The sequence below is a fragment of the Sitodiplosis mosellana genome, unplaced genomic scaffold (assembly GCF_009176505.1).
Source record: "Sitodiplosis mosellana isolate CC-2019 unplaced genomic scaffold, AAFC_SMos_1.0 Smas_scaffold_1, whole genome shotgun sequence".
Taxonomy (NCBI): Eukaryota; Metazoa; Arthropoda; class Insecta; order Diptera; family Cecidomyiidae; genus Sitodiplosis; species Sitodiplosis mosellana.
The window spans coordinates 6,666,531-6,687,614 of NW_022595244.1; the positions used below are offsets into that span (position 1 = coordinate 6,666,531).

The following is a 21,084-nucleotide window of genomic DNA, read 5'->3' on the forward strand; positions in this document are numbered from 1 at the left end:
GCTGTATTTAAAGCCACTTTTTACTTAACCAATGTCCTCATTTCACAAGCTTTATCTAGTCGCGTCGCTAATTTCCTAGAAACAAACACATGACTCGTTCGTTTCTGTCTCAACTTATTCGGAATGAAATGAAAATACACACACAATTTACTTTGTTGATGATTCATTCATCTTTGTTTATTTCACATTATTACTAAAATTTGTTGTTGATTTTTCTTTCTCCATTTTGTACAATTCGGTTGAAATTCTTTCTTTTTTTTTGATTGTGTTTTGTTTCCTTTTTTTCTAAATTTCGATTCCGATACAATTGTTTGTTTTTCTCAATCTTCTTCTTTTTTTTTACAATTTTCATTTACAATAAATTTGCTTTTGAAACTTAAGCCTAAGAAGAAAAAAAATATTGTGCTAAGTTCTAAAGTTGTTGAATGTCAGCAAATTGAATCATTTGGTAATTGTTCAGCCTTAACCGACAGTCGCCTTGGTGTCGGTAACCATTTCTTTTTCGTGGAGGTGTTAGTCGTTGTTGTATTATTATTTAAAAAAATGTTGCTTTCGAATGAAGCATTATTTGGTATTGAAGAGGATCTCATCTGTAGTCGACCCGTCGACTCTACAGACTCATCACTTGGATCTAATGAAACTGCGGATGAAACACGTGGTATTATACCAGCAGAACACAATCTCTCTATAAATAGGATAAGAAAAAAGAAGAATTGGGAAATTTCGATTAGTTATTTGATCATTGGCACGAATGGAGCGTGTCCACAAATGTGTCACGAATATTTGGCAAAAAGTACGCACAAAATAGATCATGTAAAGCACTCACCTAGACCATTTGGTAGATGAAGTTCGGCTCGAACTTCATCCAATTGTTTAGCACTGCACAGCGGTGTATCTACTTCGTATGTATTGTTAAATATTTGATAATTAACTTCATATTCGGCGGTATCTTTGCGAAATGTGACCACATTTTCGAAACGATGACCCCATAAGATTTCGGTGGGCAAATAACTGCTTCTCGCTTGTGTTGTCATCCCGGTGGATTCGACAACTCCTTCTAGCATCACAACAATTTCGAAACGTTCTTTGAGCATATCTTGTGCAGACAATGCATACAGTGGAGATTGACGATCGATCTTATGCACAATGGTCGTGGGCCAAATGAACATTAAACGATCCTCACCGCCGTCCGCTCCGATTTTCAATTCTTGCTGATAGAATGGCAGCACTTCACCTTCTTTTGTCACTTTCTTGCGAATGATTTGAGCACGGACGTGCGCTTCAATGATATGCGATCGCCTCATATCGGCAACACGGAACAGCAAACATGGAATTCCATCTCGGTGACAGATGACGGCATTTCGTGAGAATAGCAAGGTTTGCGCACGTTTCTTCGGGCGTGATAACTTGGCAAAGACAATACCGACCATAAATGCTTGAATCAATACGCCCAAAATACATTGAATGCACATGGTGAATATCGCCTCCGGACATTGATCCGTTATAGAACGAACGCCATAACCTTCATGTGTGAAAAGAAGAAAAAAAACGCAATTCAAATAAGATCGGGTCAGTTTTGAGAGCAATTTAACGCAAAACAACGGTTCCATTCGGACAATTACCTATTGTGTGCTGTGTTTCAACGGAAAATAAGAAAGAAGTAGCAAAACTTTTGAGTTCGATAACGCATGGAGTGAACGTTTCATTGGCCGATCTCATGCCGGGCAGATCGTTATGCGAAAAGGCAATAAGCCACCAAATGCCGGCAAACGCTGACCATGTGCCAATGAAGCTCATGGCAAACACCAATATCGTCCAACGCCATTGCACATCCACTAATGTCGTGAAAATATCCTAATGAAACGTGTGCACAGCACAAGAAGAAATAAAAACAAAAGAAAAACACAAATTAAATGACACAATTAACATTGAATTCATCGTGCATTTTAGACGGTGATGAATATTAATTCTTTCAATTTGGCCATTATTATTCGTTCGTGATTATGATTAATTTACCTGCAAATATCTTCTTCGCCGCTTAGCCACGTTCCCTTGAACAACATTACAATCTCCATGTTTGAATACGACACGTTTTCGTACCCGCCGTGAAGAGAACCGCGTTTGACGGTATCTGCAATACACAAAAAAACCAAATTGTATTAAAAACACATACATTCAAGTGTCATTTGGGGGAATATACATTCATTTGAAACTTGAATCATGCTAGCTATCGAAAAGAATTATATCGTTGATGTGCTAACGAAACAAACTCGCGTTCTTTAACCTAATCGCCAAGTTATGAATATCCTAGTTGTGAAAATAGCTTTCAGTTGTATCAATAACAACACAAACACATTCCAAAACAGTTGCAAAATAAAACACAACGAAACAGAAAATAACAAAACATTTTCTGTTGAAATAAGTAATTCCCAATTAAAACGGGTTCATCAACGGCGAATCTACTGCGTTGTATGCATCGAAATATTCCATTGCGATCGGTCCGATCGATCGATTTGAAAATTTCAAATTGAAAAAAACCGAAAGAGTCCGAAAACCAATTAGCACAGAATCCAGGTCAATATACACACTTCCTTTTATTACCTCGCATTTAACGCAACTTGTAAATTAGTGTCGCTTGTCATTTTTATCACTTAAACTGCATTTTTTTTGTTCTCTTCGTATTCAGTCTCGTTTACATACGTAAAACGAGTTTTAAAATGGCATAGGAAAGCTCTATGCTCAACGTTCCGTTCAATTTAAGTCGAAATTGAATTGAATTCAAAATTGCATTTTATTAAGCCGGACAGATGATGAACGAGATTCTCATTTCAGATTCCACACTGTTACTGGTTCCGTGTTGTTAATGTGCTGCTTTATTAACAATTGCAATTTTAGCAAACACAAAGACATTCATCCATAGGTTTCATACATCTCTCTCAAATTCTTATCATTGCTGTGCCCAATATTCCGATTGTGATCTGGATGATTTCGTGCCGTGGCCAAACTCGAAATCAAAATGAAATTAGATTCAATTTAACTTATTTTACTTCCGCAATTAAGTGAGAAACAGAAAAAAGTGGATAATGTAACAAATGAAATTATTGCACTATAATTCATAATTCTGAGTATGCGCGCGCGCTGACAAATTGAAACTTTTTTTTTCGCGCGTTGGCTACATTCATTCATATTTCGCCATTTGGGAGCACATACGATGAAAAAAACAGCGAATTATTTTTTTTTGCTGAGTTGGACAGATAAATGCCGTTGATTGAGATCATAATTAACTAATAACTTATGGAATCACACAATGGACACGTGCTCCATCACACTGTGACTGCTTTAATCCGATATTATTCAGTGCGGAAGTGTGTGGACGGTCGAATTTAATACATCATAACAATGGATGACTTTTTGATTTTGGATAAATGGATGACGGTATGTCTAGCAAATGTCGCTCGACAGTCTACACAGGAGATTAAGGTGATTGAATGCATTTTGCAGAACTACCATCGGAATTTTTCGGGGCACATGATTTCCTCGTCCATTTTTTCGATATAGCCAAACGGAGGCGCTCGCAATTACACTTCTATTGCAATAAATAAATTACGTGACGATGATGATGAAGAATGATGGCTATAAATAACGCAGCATCAACATAGATCTTATGACTTTCTTCATCGGAAAAACATCACGAACCGAAAAAAGAAACAGAAGAAATTAATTGCACGCGAAATAAAATGGCAAGTGAAAATCGAGTTTCATCGTTGGTTTGCTAAAAATTGCATTATTGTTAGATTTGTGTTTCGGTGATTTGACTTTCAATTTTTGGTCGGTGCCGATCTTTTCTTCGGTTTCTGTTGCTCTGACATTGCATTAATTAATCTAAATAATTTCACATTCAAATGCGATATTTATATTCGAATAAATAGAGATAGCGACGAATGAGTGAAGAGATTTGCGTTGGCCGATTTGGCATTTAGAGGTATTGTATTAGAGGAAAGCGGTAATTTTCTGCAAATACACCGACGTTCTGCAAGTTGGCGCGCGTGTATGAGTACGTAATTGAAATGTGTAACAGCACCGTGCGGCACTTTGAATAATGGAAACGCATTCAAATGGGGGAAATTGAAGTATTTATGATATTACAAAGTCCATTTTAGCCAAAGTCGAAATGTCGTTGAATCGATTGTTGTGGTTTGCGGGATTCTGTAAGCGTTTTTTTGCTACAAGGCAACCTTATATGAAACTCCCGGAGAACGATTACAACAAATCGATAGGCATTCGCAACAAACAATGAACGTTTAAAAAAATTGTTGCTTTTCTGCTGATGAACGATGACAGATTGACAGTGTAACGTTGAACGTTGGTCTCGAAAAAAAACACGATAATTGCCTTCGGTCAGGTCGATTTATTCGAATAGGGTTTCTATTGAAATATTCGCACACTAAATTGGCCACAAGCCATTGTCATTTACCCGTCGTACGTGAACTCCTCTAATTCGAGTTGTGTATGCTGTGAATTCATTTGCGGACTAGTTTTTGTGCTTGAATTTTTTTGTACTGATTTTTTTTCCCGTTGATTTTGCAAATTGAACTGTCGAAATATTTTGTTTGGAAGTTCTACCAGTTCGCACACACCAATCGGCACACTAAAATTGTCAACGGTTTTTACATTTTAATAAATATTTATACTATGGCATTGACGGTGGTCTGTGTTTTTTCTTGTTGTTTCTGTGTGACACATGTAAACCAACAGAGAGAAAAAAATTAATAAAAACAAAACAACTGTCTCGAAGCACACAAGCTATGACGACAAAACACTACTGATCGAATTTTCGGTATGAGGCCGGATTTCATCAGATCAGATTTGCACAGAAAAACGATTCTCAATTGAATTTTTGGGTGTGGAATAAACATATGGGCATTGTCCAAGAATATATGCGCATGTGTGCGCAATTGATCAAGTCTCATGCATGCTGAAACTGTTGCTACTGTTTGGCTTGTGGTGCGCGAGAGCAAAAAAGAGATTGCTTACGTCAACAAAACAGAGAGGAACACAGAATGAAGGAAAAAAAATGAGAAGCGTTGAGTAAATAGCCGATATGACGTCGGAAATATGATGTTGTGACTATATGAGAATTATTTTGCGAGGATTCTGCGTCTCAAAACACAATAGAACCTAGGGGCAAGACACCAATTCTATTAGAGTCTAGTTACACTCAATTTTATATATTTTTTGCTTTATGTCCTCTAATTTTTCTAGTTTTGGTGCAAAAGTACTAATATTGTGCTAATATTTCTAGTAAAATGTCTTGCAGAGCGTATTACACTGTCAATACAACGCTTATGGAAGTCCTAACGGGACTATTTTGTAAACAATAAACAATATGTCCATAAGCGTTAACATTGGCAAACCAAACTCACTAATTTCTTCTATTTTTCCTATTATCGTTGAATAATGTTCTAATTTTACTCATTTAAATTTCGTGTCTCTCCTTTAGAATAGAACAGCATAAATTTTATTGAAGATGTAGAAAATCAAACAAAGAAACGAAAACCAAAATGAACAATCAAAATGAAAAGGATTGCCAATGTTTGTGAATTGGATAGAAAATGTACACGCATTGGAACATACTTTAAGTACTCTTCTCTCCAGGCTCGTTCACCCGAATTCGTAGCACGAATTATGATCATTGATACATCACTTAGGCATCTTCTCAGTGAAGTCGGCATTAATTGCACCTTCTATTCCAATCGAACCACCGAAACGTGATCGATTCTGATTTGGCAGTCTAATGTTAATGCACACAATTGTTATTATAACTGACAAATTTTATCGTTTCTGACGGGGTTTGTTCAACACCGTTTTCTTCTCTATCACACTCTCTCTCTATATATTTACTTCTTTTGTTTGATATGCCACAGAATTTAATATGCGAGCACTTTCTGTTGTTTTTTTTGGTATGTCACCTTCGGAAATTCAACTGATTAATTTGCGTTTGTTGTATTGCTCTATGTGAATTGTTTCAGTTTAACGTCTTTTTTGTTGACTTTATACTCATTTTTCGGGGGCACTTTGAATCGTTGTGTACTATCATCGCTTTGCTAATTCGTTCATAGGCAAAGAATTGAATTTTTCATGCGCTACGCGTCGACACATACGATTACATTGAACACCTTCACACAACTGTTTGCTTATTTTTTCTTCTCGAAATCGATAAAATTATGACGAAGATGTCAGTTGATTGAATAAAATGCAATTTGCATTTCCTTTTAACGATTTGTAATCGTCGTTATCGTTGTCGCCGTTGCCGCTATCGTCGTCGTTCATAATGCCGTACATTTTCGATATATTTTTATCAATGTGTTTGCTGTGTCGATTAAGTTCAGTGAGAGAGAAAGAGAGAGAGAGGAAAAACTCAACGCAATGGTCTTGAACAAGGTGCACAACAATGCGAATAAAATGAAATTATGTTCACATAACACACGATGCGATGACTGATTTTGATTCACAACAGTTCCTGTACGCTATGACATCGAATACCAATCGAGAAACTCACACACTGCTTCGAAACAAACAAATAAACAAAACGAACCGAATCGAGTTGAACTGCCTGTCAATGAGATCTCTAATGGACTAAAGTTTACAACAACGATGGGCTCAACAATCAGCTCTCCTCTCTCACTCTCAAATGTCGTTCGGCTGTGTTCCGTTCATGCTGAATCTGTTGGCTTACTTGCCATTCGTTTTTTATTCGGCTTATGATTCCTATGAAAACACTCTTTTTGTTTTGGCTTAGAGAAGAATTTCTGACATTTCGACTACATTTTATGCAATCAACGATGACGATTCGGCTGTATAGCAAAACAACAAATGCGACAGCTGCTGCTCAGGCCAAAAAGTCGTTTTCGACTTTGTATTGGTTTGACGATATATATGTATGTTCGTGCATCTATTTTTAGATTTTGTTCATATCGTCAGCCTCTTTAACTATAGCGAATAGGGGAAGACGGTTGAATTGATGTCAAAAAAATGCTGTAACGGTTTATCATCGTTTTCGTCTACATGCGAATTTCTCAATGTTTGTGATCGCGACGTATAAATCACACATGAAATGATAACTTTTTGTTGTGAGCATTGCCGAAATGAATCGAATGATTCAACGCGAGCAGTGAGTGCAAAAAATATATGTTCCAACATCATTTCTTGTGGTCCATCACGAACAGAGTTTTGATGAAAGAGAGAGAGAGAGATCGACCACAGTAAATCACCGGAACATATTCTACGAAAGACAGAATGGATCGAGTATCCAAATACACTTGCTTACAATGCAATTATTGTTGTTTTCTCGTCACATGGTGAAATCACATCGCGTTTCATTTATAGAATGAGTGAGTCATATGCCATTTCGTATGGTAACAGGATTAATCGTTTAAAAAAAATTCTTAGAATGTTGCGCATTGTGTGTATTTGTTTTTTTTTCTCTCCGATTATTTCTTCATGCCAATTGGCCATGTTTTCTTGTGTGTCATTGCAATTGTTATTGTTGTTGCTTTCAGAAAAAGAAGAAGAAGAAGAAGAAAAAACCAGATGAAATCACATTCGAAGGTAAATTGCTCAGTTGGATTGGTGCTTGTCACTCTCCGGCATTTGGCATACGACGATCGTTCAATTCAATTCGCGCAATTAAAAAACATGTTAATAAATTCGTATAAAGATTATGAAATGGGATGCTGTAAAACACATTCATTGCCAATTACTGAATATTTGCGATGTGTGCAAAATGGTTGATCTTCAAGCTCCAATTATCGGTTCACTTGAGAGGAAAAAAAAACATTCACAATATCTCTTTTTTATTTCAATTTTCTTCGCATCCATTGGAATCGATCCAAATTGATTGGCTTGCCGAATGAACGATATTTATCAAGATGTTTGAGTGATTTGTTTGAAAAGCTTTTTCCTTGCGCCTTCGATGAATAACGTAAAATGTGAGGTAATAAAATTTCAGCGTGTGCTGTTGTCGTTGTTGTTTTTTTTGTTTTGTGCGTATGAATTTGGACACATGTCCATCAGTCGGTCAACGATTTATTCATTCATATTTACATTTACGTTTGTTTTGCATTGTGCTAAAAATAGAGGAAATGAATTTTAGTGTTTGCTTCATTGTTTACCTAGTAATAGGGCCGGGTGACTCGGTAACAGCCTTAATTGATGACCGGATTTGATTGTGAAACGAGCCAATCCAAGAGGCGGACTTTTTCATTCCGGGCGTACTATCGACGGTGGTGACACGTGCCGTTTCATCATCGTTCATTTTGATGACCACTTGACCCGGGCTTGGTGTGGGACTCTCCAATAACTTGGTCCATGCTAAATCCAGGGACGATTGATCCGTTGCAATACTTTCCGGTTTTACCGTCATTTCATCACAAATGTACCTATAATCAGGAAGATAACCCAATGCATACGTTTATTATTATTCAATTCGATTCAATTAGGAACTCGTTCATTTTATGCTTTTTTGTTGTATTTTAATTTCCTACTGAATTAATTATTAAGTAATGATCGTTTCATTTGTTGTCTCTTTCATTTTAATGATAATAACCAAAACTGACTGGATAAACGATGTGCCAAGTTTCAGTTTCGATTGCATAACCACCATCACTCTCTCACAAAAGTGTGTTGATTTAGAGACGGAACACCACTTGAAGGCACTCGACAGCAGAGAAAAACACAAATTGAAATACGGGATTCGGTTACAACGAAATGCGTTATTTGCTCATGTTAATCGTATCAACAAATTAGGGCCAATTTATAAAATTGAACACTTAAACTGAAGCATTTGTGTGTGTGTGTGTGTGTGTGTGTGTTTGTGTTTTTAAGAGCAGCACGAAACAAAACTTGGAGCACACGAAAGACACAACCAAACAAAAAATGGGATCAAAGCAAAAGTTGTACGTTCTCGGATTACTTCAAAGCCGAGGTGCTTTCGTGCCAAAAATCAATTTTCGCTCGCCATATTTTGCAAAATTGGCCGATGCTTAAGGTGAAATGTATGCAGTAATAACCATAATTAACTGTAAAAAAATGCAATTTGTCATAATAATTTTGGCATAATTTTGTGCGCTTTTTTTCGACACATCGACTGTCATTGTACAGCCTTTTCCTCGGTCATTTTTTATGGCTCTCTCTCTCTCTCTCTCTCTCGTTCTCTCCACATCTTATAAAGGATAACTACATTGAACATTTTTACTGAATTCAAAATTGACCCGATTTCAACAAAAACGGCTTAACATTGAACGAGAACGAACGAGATATTGTTTAGTTCCTGCACATTTAAATGCGGCAATGAGAAAAAGAAATCGTTATTCTCACTTTTGTGTTCGGTCGGGTTGGAAATTGCGGAAAGATTAAACAAAGAGTTGATGCATTTATTTTTGGCACTGTACAGCTATTTCGAGCACAATTCGACATATTTTGTTTTCGCTGTGCGGCGAACCGGTCAGTTGATCGGTTGATTCGAAATGCCATTTTATACACACCACATTAATGTTACATTTCGCTAGCTGCGAAAGTGTGAATTCACTTCACACACACAGTTCATTTGCGAAATTGGTTTTGTACGCTTTTATTCCTCTTCTTCTTCTAAGAACTGAAATTGGTGCTCTTTGAAATCGCATGTGATGACCGATTAATCACATATAAATTCACTTCGATGTTCTCGTTCAGACAGTATTTATGCGTGTGTTGGCGCAACAGATCGAACGAGAAGAACTCTTGACTGCAGTTGAATGTGGAAAGATTGCTTTTTAATACTGTGTCAAGGACCTAATGTTGCCATCGAACCATATAAAAATAGAACATTCGAATATTCATTCCGAAAAAACGTGATTGATCTAGTTTAAAATACCATGAATATAAAAGGAAGCAACACGAAAAGAAAACACACCAAAATTAATACATTTAAAAAAAGAGGTTAAACGATGTATTTCGGGCAAAAGGTTTCAAAACTGAATAAATCGCTTGGAAGCTTGCTTTAGATCGAATTTGTTTTGCTTCAACAATTCAAAGTAATGATCACTGTTTGATTGAAATATTTCGAATTTTCCAATTTTTCGGCGAAATAACCAACTTTACTACGTGTGATAATAAATCGAACTGGATGTCAATAAAAACAAAGTTTGCGAAATAATGCAAAAGCAGCGATAACGTTGCATGAAAATGATAATATCGTCAATCGAACAGCAGCAGAATTCTGACCCATTCGTTGATATTGTTTTTTAGATAACATGTGACAAAAAATGATAATATTCGTCATGTGATAAAATGATAAGAGTCTATAAATTCACACTCGGCTCCAGCACCACTGAAAATAACCGTGCTTGTTTCTAGCACCGCTAAAAATACATGTTTTTCATTCGTGTTCATCGAACTTCAATCAAACTTGTTATGCCGAGTCTAAAGTTACAGCGAGTCGTTTTTTGGGGCGTTAATTTAATGCTCATCGAATGTTATTAATCATCAAATGCTAATTGAGATATAAAAACAAATCAAAACAAAGTAAATTACGCATGCGCATATATCTGAACTCTATTTGACATTCTAATTTTGCCACCGTACACACAGTTCGGTTGTAATTCAATACAATTTTCGACGCTACTTATCATTTTATTCAATTTTTCATCGCACGTCAATTACATTTTTACAGCTTTGTGACATTATGCAAAAAAAGATGAAATTCATAATATCAGCGACAAAAGAGGTATTCAATAGCGATAGCAACAAAAAGCAATAATGAAAAATATTTGCATTTCTTTGCGCTGAAAACCGCAAGCTTTTTCTGTAGTATTATGCAAAATGCTTCGCTCCGCTCTGCGTTCTTGAGTTTTTAGTTACTTAATCTATTTTGTTATTTCACAACAAACTATTTTTTGGCGCACTACATGAAATGTATTTCATCAAAGTAACTTTGAAGTAATATATTTATTTGCAAAATGAATTACAAGATCTTGGTTTAATTTCTTTTTTGAAATATACTGCCTTTGGTTTAAATTAAATAAATAATATGAGCATAGAATCTAAAATCACTTTAATTCTGTTCAAGACTCAGGAAAATGCTATACGAAAAATTAATGTAATTTTTAAACAACATTTGATAATAAAAATTTAATTGGCGCTTTGAGATATTATGCACCTATTTGTTATTACTGCCACTGTTTTAAATTAAATAAAAAATATGAGCATAAAATTCAAATTCACCATAATTTGTTTCAACACTCAAAAAGTATCTAGAAAAAAAAGCAGATTAGTAGCTCTACATTTCATGTAGTGCTAAGAAACGAGGTGTCATGAAAGGCACGCGAAACGGCAATTTGTTGGTTCTGGTTTTTGGTTATGTGAAAATGAATCGTGGTTCGTGGTTTTTTCTGACAAAACATTGTCGGTCAAATGGATCATATTGCCCGTAGTGTGAAAATGATGCGATAAAAGTGACACGTTTTCATGCTGTGTGTGTGTGATTAACAACATTCCAAATAACTTTTCTCTTTCATTTCGATCACATTGAAGCACCGGAAATCGAATGCATCGACATAAAAACAATAAATTAATCGCTCTATCTCTCTCTTTCGACGAGGAATAAAAAAAAATTCATTGTCATCGATTTGCATACCGTGCGCGCGCGCAAACACAGCGTATGTGTGTGTATGCCCGCACCACAAATTGATATGGATTTCAAATAGTCCGATAATTGCCGGTAATCACGTTTGATTATAATTCAAACCAATTTTCGCGGTGCATTCAATCTGATCAATTGTGTCTAATTACACGCAAATCAACAACACCACCGACACCGTAGCTGGTGTCAGTTTTTCTATCTGGAAATATATCCATAAAAAAATCCGACGATTCGCGTCACATGTACACACAATCTAGTCTTAGTTAGTCGATCTCCACGTATGGAACATATTCCGCACATGTTTTTTGTGTCGTTTTTCTATCGTTTATTATTTTTATTGTTCGACATTTGCATATGAATTCTACGCCACGAGAGAACAAGCGCTGCGAATGTCAGCTGTGCGACGAGACGCGACAAATGAGAGCGCTCACATACTTCGGAATGTGACTAAAACGATTTCGACACAAACCCATGCCCAGGCACAAACACACACTGACGAATAACAGTGAATCAAGCTGCTGATCTGCTAATATTTTTGGTGCAAGTGAACTTGAAAACTTATCAAAACGACGAAATTAAATGAAAAAAAGAGTAAATTCGTTGTAATGAGGCTGTATAGTTAGACGACGACGACGATGAGACGACGACGAAGAAGTTGTTTCATCATTACCGTTGCTTAGGTGTCTATAAATTTTTGCATTTTACTAGCTTCAATGACCCGAATCCCGACGTCGGCCCACGCGCTACCGATATTTCACGACAATTTTCTTCTTTTTTCTGAAAAATCTGCAGTCGAAGTGAAGAAAAAAGTAATGATTAACTAGAAATTATTATTATTTTACGTTGTGTCGGTTTTTATACTAGAATCGTGTTTTACGCCACATCTGACTATAGAATTTTACGGTTCTTTACGAAAAGCGATAACATATATTGCGATTGTTTGACATATTTCTTCAGGAATAAAGAACACGTAATTTCCTTCCTGTTTGTCACACTTTAACATTTGGATCGTTGCTATGACATTATACACGGCTGTGCTTCGCAAGTGTTAATCAATTTTCGAAGAACTCATGATAAATTAGGGTGGGATTTTTTTTCTCTCTATCTCATTTAATAGTTTCTACACTGATTTCGTGACTCACCCGCTGAAATATCCAACTCGATGACGTTTTTCGATTGAATAAAGTAATGTATATCGCAATTGGAAACTGCACACTATGCTTACAATATGCAATCCGATAAAGTAAGAATAAGAGATTTCCGATCACAATTCCGCGGAAAAACAGCTGTGTTGTTGTCGGTTGTCTCTTGTTCGTTATTCAAGTGAGATCGTTTCTCAGCTTGTAAGATTGTTCTAGCGTTTTGTTAGATTTTTATTTACTTCACTGGCATATAATTTGACTCACGGAATTTATGCAAATATCGAATTTTTGCTGATGAATTGCAAAAAACACACTGACTTGTGACGTCAGCCACTGAATCTGGAATCGATTGTATTTCCGATGATACGGGAACGAATTTTGAGAATTCGTTGAATTACCATTAACAGTGAATAGATATTCAAACTGGTTTTTAAGTGCTACGTATTGTTACAGTTTCCGAAAGCCAACTGAACATTATGTTTTCTGTTGAATTCAAGGCGCATTAATTTTGTGATTTTCGTTACAGCCCCTTCTTTCCATTGGTTCGATAAGAGCCGTTGGCAGGATAAAATGTTTGGTTTTTTTTTTTGCTCGATTTTCAGAACATTTATTTATCAGCCATATCACATGAAACTTATTCACTGTGTCACAAACAACAAGTACACATGAACTCATTGAATGCGTCATGCCGAACGTAATGATAAAAATTGCAACCATGAAAAGAAGTTGGAGTTTTGGCGTCGCAATTCGATCATTCTGATGACTTTGGACGATTTTAATCACTTTTAAACGGTGGAGAATGCCATCACTACTGTGAACAGAAGGGCAAACGAACGAAATTGTGATGGTACAATATGATCGAAATATAAAATCAAACACACAATTAATTTCGTAAATTAAAAGCTGGTGTGTACTAAGGGAGGGCGTCACTACTGTGAAAATAATTCGAACAAGTTGAGAAAAAAAGTTTAAAAATAACATTTTAATCGTTGTCAACCTCAAATAAATGCCTTTGTTTTATTATTGATAGTCATTTACGGAAAAACAAAGTTTCTATTCGACAGATTGTGTTATGTTCCTGGTTAAAATTATCAACACCAGTCTCAGGCCGTTTCATTTTTGATTATTAATTTCGGTGTATATATCATTGAGCAGAATGCATCGATTAACAGTCTAATGGCGCATGATTCGTGTACAAAATGAGTATGTGAGTGTGCGCCTGTCTGTTCAAAGGCTGAAAAACGTTGTATCGATCGCATTTTGAATACGTCATTTTCTGCTGACTGGAATAAAAATGACGCAGAAATGAATACGAGAAATTCAAAAAAATGCACGAAAAAAATGCAATAACACCGATAAGCCGTTGTTGTGTGCATCAATATTGTTTACAATCGATTCAGTTACAGCGAAGAAAGAATAAAAGCATACAAATTATTATCATGCCAAACAACATATCGCAACGACAATGTTTTTGTTGAAAATATCTTTTCTCATCAACATCGAATGAGTCCATATTGTTGCTAGCCTCAATCAAAAATATTCGTTTATTCGATTCCGCATCGTAGAAGTTATCGCTTGAATTGAGTCCGCGTCTTTATTTTGGATAATTTGGTTCGGAATCAAAGTGCACGAGACAGACAGACAGTAAAAAGAAACAGTACGAACAATCTTCTTCTGAGTAAAAAAAGAACGATTAATTAAAAATTAATGGCAGATGACAAAGAACAGTCATTTGCTAAACTTTTTAAGGTTTCCGCTCAGTTGAGCACGCTCGCGATTCTATTATCAATATTCTATTGAATGCATGGATCGGCGTTAAAATTTGCAAAATATCATGTACTGTCGTCATAGAAGCATGTTCCCGTGAAATTGCTACGCTCATACGTGCTATAATTGTCAACCGGTGCACGAACAAAGTAGCAAAAAATGAAATAACGAAAATTTTTTGCAAGTGACGATGAAATCAATATGAATCCAATGTTAGCTTTTTTTTCTAGCAAATCATCATCAAACAATTTGTTGTGAGTCATTTTGGTGGATAATTTCTGTTGAAATTCAAGCGAGAAAAAACAACGAATGTTTTGTGGCATAGAAAATAAGATCAACAGACGCGACACGCTTAATTTAAGCGTGAGAGTAGTACTTTAGCAACATGACGATGTGCCGATATGAGATGAGAACATTGAATCGTTTATCTAAACGCTTCTGCGTGTGTCTGTTCGTTGAGGCACACTGCTAACCGTAAATTACGCCATTGTAAAGTGTAAAACATGTAGATTATTTGAGATACACCTGAGCGAGCGTAAATTTTTTTATGACACTTGATCACTTCATGAATATGCATGCCCGACTGACTTTGGACTGCTGACACTGTTGACTGACTCAAATTTACTTGAATTTTTTTGTGAATTATACCGATTGTGGTTGCCAAAAAGACCAGAAAAATTCTGCTTTTTTTTCGTCGAAACATGCATTTACTTCGTGAGTGCAATGTGGATGTATTCTATTTTGCAGGGCATACGTCAATAAACGTGTAGAGACAGGTGTTCCCATGATTGTGAAAATGAAAACAGAGTATCGGGCTCAACAACGAACATCGTAAAAAAACAAACGACACCATAAACAAAATTGTCAATGCACAGATGATGACTTTTATCCTCGTTGCTAGCGCGAATTTTCAAAACAAACCATTTGCTCAACGCTTGAAATGATTGAGTTTCGTTGAAAATAAAGTTCACTGCACTAAGTGCAAGCCGACGAAAAGTACTGTTCAAAGTGCGCAGGTTTCATTTGGCACTGTCCCGTGAGTCTACTATTTTTGAACGGTTCTTTTGAGCGATGTGTAGATGATTTCGAAAAAAAGAAGTCGTCCGTCTGACTTCAGTTTCTAAATCAATGCCATCTGATTTTCTACCCATTGAATTAACTTACTTCATTGTTCTTTCCGTTTCGTATCTTGGAATTTTTGATTCTGGGCGATGATATCGTTCTCTCAAATCGAACAGATAAAAGAGTGTGATAAAAGTGAGTCATGAACACTTTGTGGACACACACCGAATTAATTGCACAATATTTCTGGGTCATGTTCACGTTATCTCAATGACGGCGGTATCGATCAATAGACATAAGGAATTTTCGATGTATGCATATATGTGGAGCGGTGTGATGTTGTCAAGCAATGAATGGTTGTGCGGGCAGAAATATGTACAATATGGAACCGCACAGAGAAATCCAAAGACAGACAGAGAGGGAGAGAGGAAAAAAAAACAATGGAAATTGACACTACTCAACACTCACTTGTTGTAAATGTATTGTTCATCGCTTGGTGCCTGCATTTTCGGCTCTGCCAGTGTTTATGTGTGATAAATATGTTGACGGACACAAGTGTTAACAGTCTGCGACAATGTCACGTTACAAATTTAAGTTTTATGACTAATGATTAATACCGAGCAGAAAAAGAGATTGAGAGAAGAAGAAAAAAAAGAAACAAAAATAAAAACAAATATTAAATTTTTTTGTGTCGATGCTGTGTTCAAAGTTTTAACAAGACCGAGTTGAGAGAAGCGGAAATAAACACACACAAGCAGCAACTATTCGATTCTATACATAAATAAGCACACGGGTCATACCTTCGGCCAAAAAAAAACACAATTGTGGCGATAAACGTTGACTATTGAACAGCAGCAGCAGCAGCAGCAGTAGCAGTAACAGAGCAAGAGAATGCTAGTTTATTCGAAGTTAATTATTTACTAGCAAACAGGTAAAGGTTTAACCAACAACTTTTTTGTACTTGCACAACCAGACGATTTCATTTAAGTAAAAACGATGAAAATAAATAGCAAAACTTATCAACATTTAAAAAAAAAACTACTAAAATCACTTATGATCATTCATAAATATCACATTCGAATGAAATCAGCGCAAATTGAACCATGAACGAATGAACGAACGAACGGAGAAAAATAAATACAATTCGAAGAAATCGGCGCAAATGAATGGAAACAATTTCTTCGACGAATGGCGAGCACAAAATATTACAGATATTTCGCGCTTGTTATTAGTGTTGAAGACGGCTGTTGTGACGGTGAAATTTCCATATGAATGCTGTGATATTTTCGAGAGGAAACACACGCCGGGCAAGCGGTCGGTTGGGCGGTTGATAGCGCACGAATGTCGAGCACACAAAACGCGATTTAATGCACTGATTTGTGAATTGAATTCTCTCTATCGATATCCACACACTCTCTTCAAAAACCGTTTGTAGTCCACTTCAGTTTTAATGCCATATTTAAAATTTGCGCAGATTTTTTGCGTTTCGCAGTGATTGTTACCGTAGCCAAAATGAAACAAACACATACGAAAGAGGAAAACGGCGAACGACGAAAGAAAAAACAAATTTTCTGTTGTTGCTGCTTTTTTTACACGAATAAATTTATTTGACGAATGTCAAACATGAAAAATGAGCAATCGTCAGCTATCGCGATCAAAAAGCATTGTTTTTGTTTGTCCGTTTCACTGGTGTGAGTTGCATTGGAAATCGGAAATCCAATGAGTTTTCGATGTTATTGTTTTGTATTTTGGATTTTTTTTGCCGTTTGATTTATCAGTTGTTTGTTATCAGCTGCATACAGTAGCAGCAGCAATAGCAGTCTCTGAATGCCGGTCCGAACCCGACACACTTTACTCTGTCTATGTTTTGTTTTCAAGTGATTAATGTCTTTGCAGTGAACGTATTTCGAGATTGCTTTTGTTTTCACTGTGTTTTGACAGTGAGAATTCGACGGATTCTTCACTTGTATATTTTTCCTTCTCTTTTTCTTATTGGTCCCACTGAATCGTTTAATTCACACAGTTATTTTTTTCTGCTCGTTTCATTTAACACTTTTCTGAGATGAACTTGAGAGAAATGTGCTCGTTTGAATTTTGCACTCCGTCGTGAAATGCGGTGTGTGGAACTGTTTGTCACCCGTTCGAATCTGAAACTGAATCGTGCTTAGCTACAGAATATCAATCTTATTAATAAACGGAATACGCGTACACACCAGCACCGCAACACACTGCCAAACAACGTAGCACGACGGACGCAAAACGTCACACTTTGATTGTGTATAAGCAGCGGTTAACATCGAAATTACTGTGAAAAAATAAAGAGAAAAAAAATAACAGCAGCAGCGACAGCAACAACAACACACAAAGCAGTCAACCAGCCAGTCAGCCAGTCGGCCAACAAAAACAACGTTACAGGCAAAACGGGCAATGCGATATGGAGATTGTGCATACATGTAAGTGACGGCGCTCATTTTTTCCCTCTGCTCTCGCGTGGGACCTCGCGTACACAGCTCTCTGGCTAATCTCCGTATTATCGCCGCCTGCGAGTGATGTGTTGCAATCGCTCCGCTTTTTTTCTCATTTCTCGCATCGCGATCCATTCAGTGGCTTGTGCTAACGCTATTCCATTTCATTTTGAATCGCAACTCACACACAATATTTGGCGACTGAAAATTCCGCACACATCAATGATGGAGCAAATAACCACACACATCGATGGGTTGATAGATGTTTTGTTTTCTTCTATCGCGCGAGTTTGTGTGCGATCGAAACGATCGGTACTCTTTCTTGTGTTATGTTCCTGTTCGATCGCAAGCGTCGCTTAGATCGTTTTGGCGTTGATGATTCAAATTAATCGAATCGTCGCGAAAATCATCGATTGGGAATTTTTTGCATGCGTATTCGTGTTTCCACAGCTGAATGAGCTCGGTGAGTTTGACACAAGAACCGAGACCATCAAAATCAACGAAACAGATGTACTCACAATACATCGTCAACTCTCATACTCAGTCAATATCGCAGCGGCATTTGAAGTGAACGCACACCATGTGTTTTCCCTTGGGGTTTGAAATGGTTGGCTTTGTTTTTTCTTTGGAAAAATGACGTTGTCGTGCTCACTCATGACGAAGTCGCCAAAAACCACCAAGGTTGCCAATTTGCTTTTTTTTCAGCTGCGAATTTGAATTTAACCTTAAACGGTGTGTGTGTGTGTTCCGGTACACTTTTTTCTCAATCGCAATCATGAAATAAAGCTGTGCTCAAAATAATGCAAAAAATTGATTATACTGACATGAGTGGAGAATGTGCGTCGAGTCAAAGTGTCTATTGTTGCACTAATGACTGTGTTGATATGGAAATTGGGCGAATGAATATCATCGCTATATAATCAGTAACCGGTAGTCGGTGCTCTTCTTCTCGAATCAAGTTATGCTAACGCTAAACACTCATGAGAAAAAAAAGGATTGGAAAATTTGCATGCATGTTCCTGGAATTTTTGATGTGGACCTTTGGAATTGACTTGAAATTAGTTTGGAATCGTCTTCAATACATGATTTAGTAATTTTTGCCACACATAAATCTGGCTTTAAACACGAACAATGCTTTGCAAATGAGCAACAAAAAGAGAGCATACGAAGAAGTCGAGAAAATGAGCATAAAATTGCCACTTTGGCTGATTTCACCGACTGGTTTGGTATGTCGAATATTTATTAGTCGATGATGTGTTTGAATAGCATAAAGAGAGAAGAGAGAAAAAAACGTCATGAGTATATTTTCTGAAATGATCGATAAATGATTCACTTTGCAAACGATGCCTCTTCTATCCTCAAGGCGATCGTTGGCGTCGAACGAATTTCCAGTTCGTTGAATCCTCCGACATTCTCTCAATCGGACGAGAGGGTTTTACCTGCTGCCAGTGTCAGAGCCCTCATCAACATTTGCATAAACGCAAAAACGTTTCCATTGTGAGCGAATCGGTTGAAGAGGTGCAGCACCAGCAAAATCCATCACTCAAATTTCTTGGAACTAATTTCAAATGGTTTCATTTGTTGTTGTTGTGGTCGATAGAAGATGACGTTCCCACACATAACATTTTAAAACATCACACTTGAGACACGTTTCATTAAATGGATGTGATGGAATATTCCTTAGCTCAGCTTACATCATACAATCGAACGAACGAACGAACGAACGAAAAATATCGCAAAAAATATTGTCAACAATGCTTGAAAGTGCAGAGCCCGGTTGTGAATCAATCGTATTTTCAATTCGGCGAAACAAGAATGAATTCGTTGACGTCTTGACAAACAGACACACTATAAACTCGCAATGTGGTATTTTCTTGTAAAAATGAACGGTCAACAAAAAAAACACTTACCAAGCGCTTTATGATTTTGACTATGCTGTAAAATTGAGTGTTTTTGAATTGGATGCTTCTAACTATGTTTAGAAGTAAAATTTTGGGTAACTTTTGAACCAAATGCTTTGATTTGTTTTCTTTCAAGACACATAAAACCAACATAAAACCAAAAAAAACAAATATTCAGCACTAACCTCTGTAAAAGTCAATAGAAAACTGAGAGCATGATGGCAGGACACAGATTGGCCAGTGTTGTTGGGTGGCACGCTGTAGACCGTTATGAACCTTTCTATGCGATTGAAGTCAAACACAGAGAAGAATAAAAAAAAGAAATAAAAATACACACCATAAGCATCTATCATTTCTTTTGTTGCCACCGCTCTTCGATACACACCGTTTGCGTGAATGTGTACAATAGTTTCAGTTGATTTTTGCAATTTGGCGAATGGCAATAAGAAAGACGTGAGACAGAAATGATGCCCGAGAGTGAATGCGAGCGAGCGAACGAGCGAGCGAGAGAAATAACTAGACCGAATCATTCAGCATGATAAAATGGCAACAAGCGACGAGATGTGATTAACGAGAGTAGAATCCATCTCAGGGCACATGCAAAACAATGCGAGACGCTTGTCTTCACTCGGTTTGATGTCGATTGTTGTATGGTGTGTGCATGTCATTCAATCATTTAAAATTCGCCACAAAAGCGTTGAGTTGTGCAAAATCTCGCACCATTGTACATGTACACACTATTTTGCGAGCCCAATCTTGGTGTGTGTTGTAAAATAATGACCGAAATTACCCTAAATTTTTTGCGCACACAAAAACTATTGTCCGATGCTCGAATTTTATGGAACCAAATGTATTTCTCGATTTCGTTTCTTTTCTTTTTCCTTCGCCCGTGTCGTGAGTGTTGTGTGTATGGACGCACAACAAAACGCCGACAACGAAACCAAAGAAAAAATTACAAATAAAAACCGGTCATGATTTTGTGGATTGAAAGGTTTGAGGTTCTTTTTGCGCATACCAATTATTTTGAGTTGGCTCATTTTTTCGCCAAATGCTTTGGAATTGGGCACACA

The 21,084-nt window shown here is 36.8% G+C and overlaps 1 protein-coding gene across 10 annotated transcripts; it reads right to left on the reverse strand.

Moving 5' to 3' along the window:
- Positions 1 to 146: 146 nt before the first annotated feature.
- LOC129577243 (G protein-activated inward rectifier potassium channel 3) lies at positions 147 to 20,224 on the reverse strand. 10 transcript variants are annotated; one of them, XM_055463953.1, is made up of 9 exons: positions 20,024 to 20,223; positions 17,862 to 17,953; positions 16,449 to 17,801; positions 16,117 to 16,251; positions 8,172 to 8,438; positions 2,017 to 2,131; positions 1,623 to 1,854; positions 827 to 1,522; positions 147 to 685 (listed from the first exon to the last, which is right to left on the reverse strand). In XM_055463953.1, exons 4-9 carry the CDS (start codon positions 16,152 to 16,154, stop codon positions 429 to 431), a joined length of 1,605 nt encoding a protein of 534 aa, XP_055319928.1. In that variant the 5' UTR covers positions 16,155 to 16,251; positions 16,449 to 17,801; positions 17,862 to 17,953; positions 20,024 to 20,223; the 3' UTR covers positions 147 to 428. The 10 variants fall into 10 exon arrangements, with proteins under 10 accessions (XP_055319928.1, XP_055319938.1, XP_055319917.1 ...); XM_055463963.1 differs by lacking the exon at positions 20,024 to 20,223 and adding an exon at positions 18,100 to 18,314; XM_055463942.1 differs by lacking the exon at positions 17,862 to 17,953 and having other exon boundaries at positions 20,024 to 20,224.
- Between the last annotated feature and the right edge of the window lie 860 nt (positions 20,225 to 21,084).

What these genes read in the sequence shown, in the direction of transcription:
- LOC129577243 (XM_055463942.1), bottom strand. Translation starts at nt 16,154, where the DNA reads ATGCAGGCACCAAGCGATGAACAATACATTTACAACAA. An exon ending in GGCGAAGAAGATATTTGCAG is followed by an intron (nt 1,855 to 2,016) that starts GTAAATTAATCA and finishes ACGTTTCATTAG; the next exon opens with GATATTTTCACGACATTAGT. An exon ending in TCATCTACCAAATGGTCTAG is followed by an intron (nt 686 to 826) that starts GTGAGTGCTTTA and finishes TCCTATTTATAG; the next exon opens with AGAGATTGTGTTCTGCTGGT.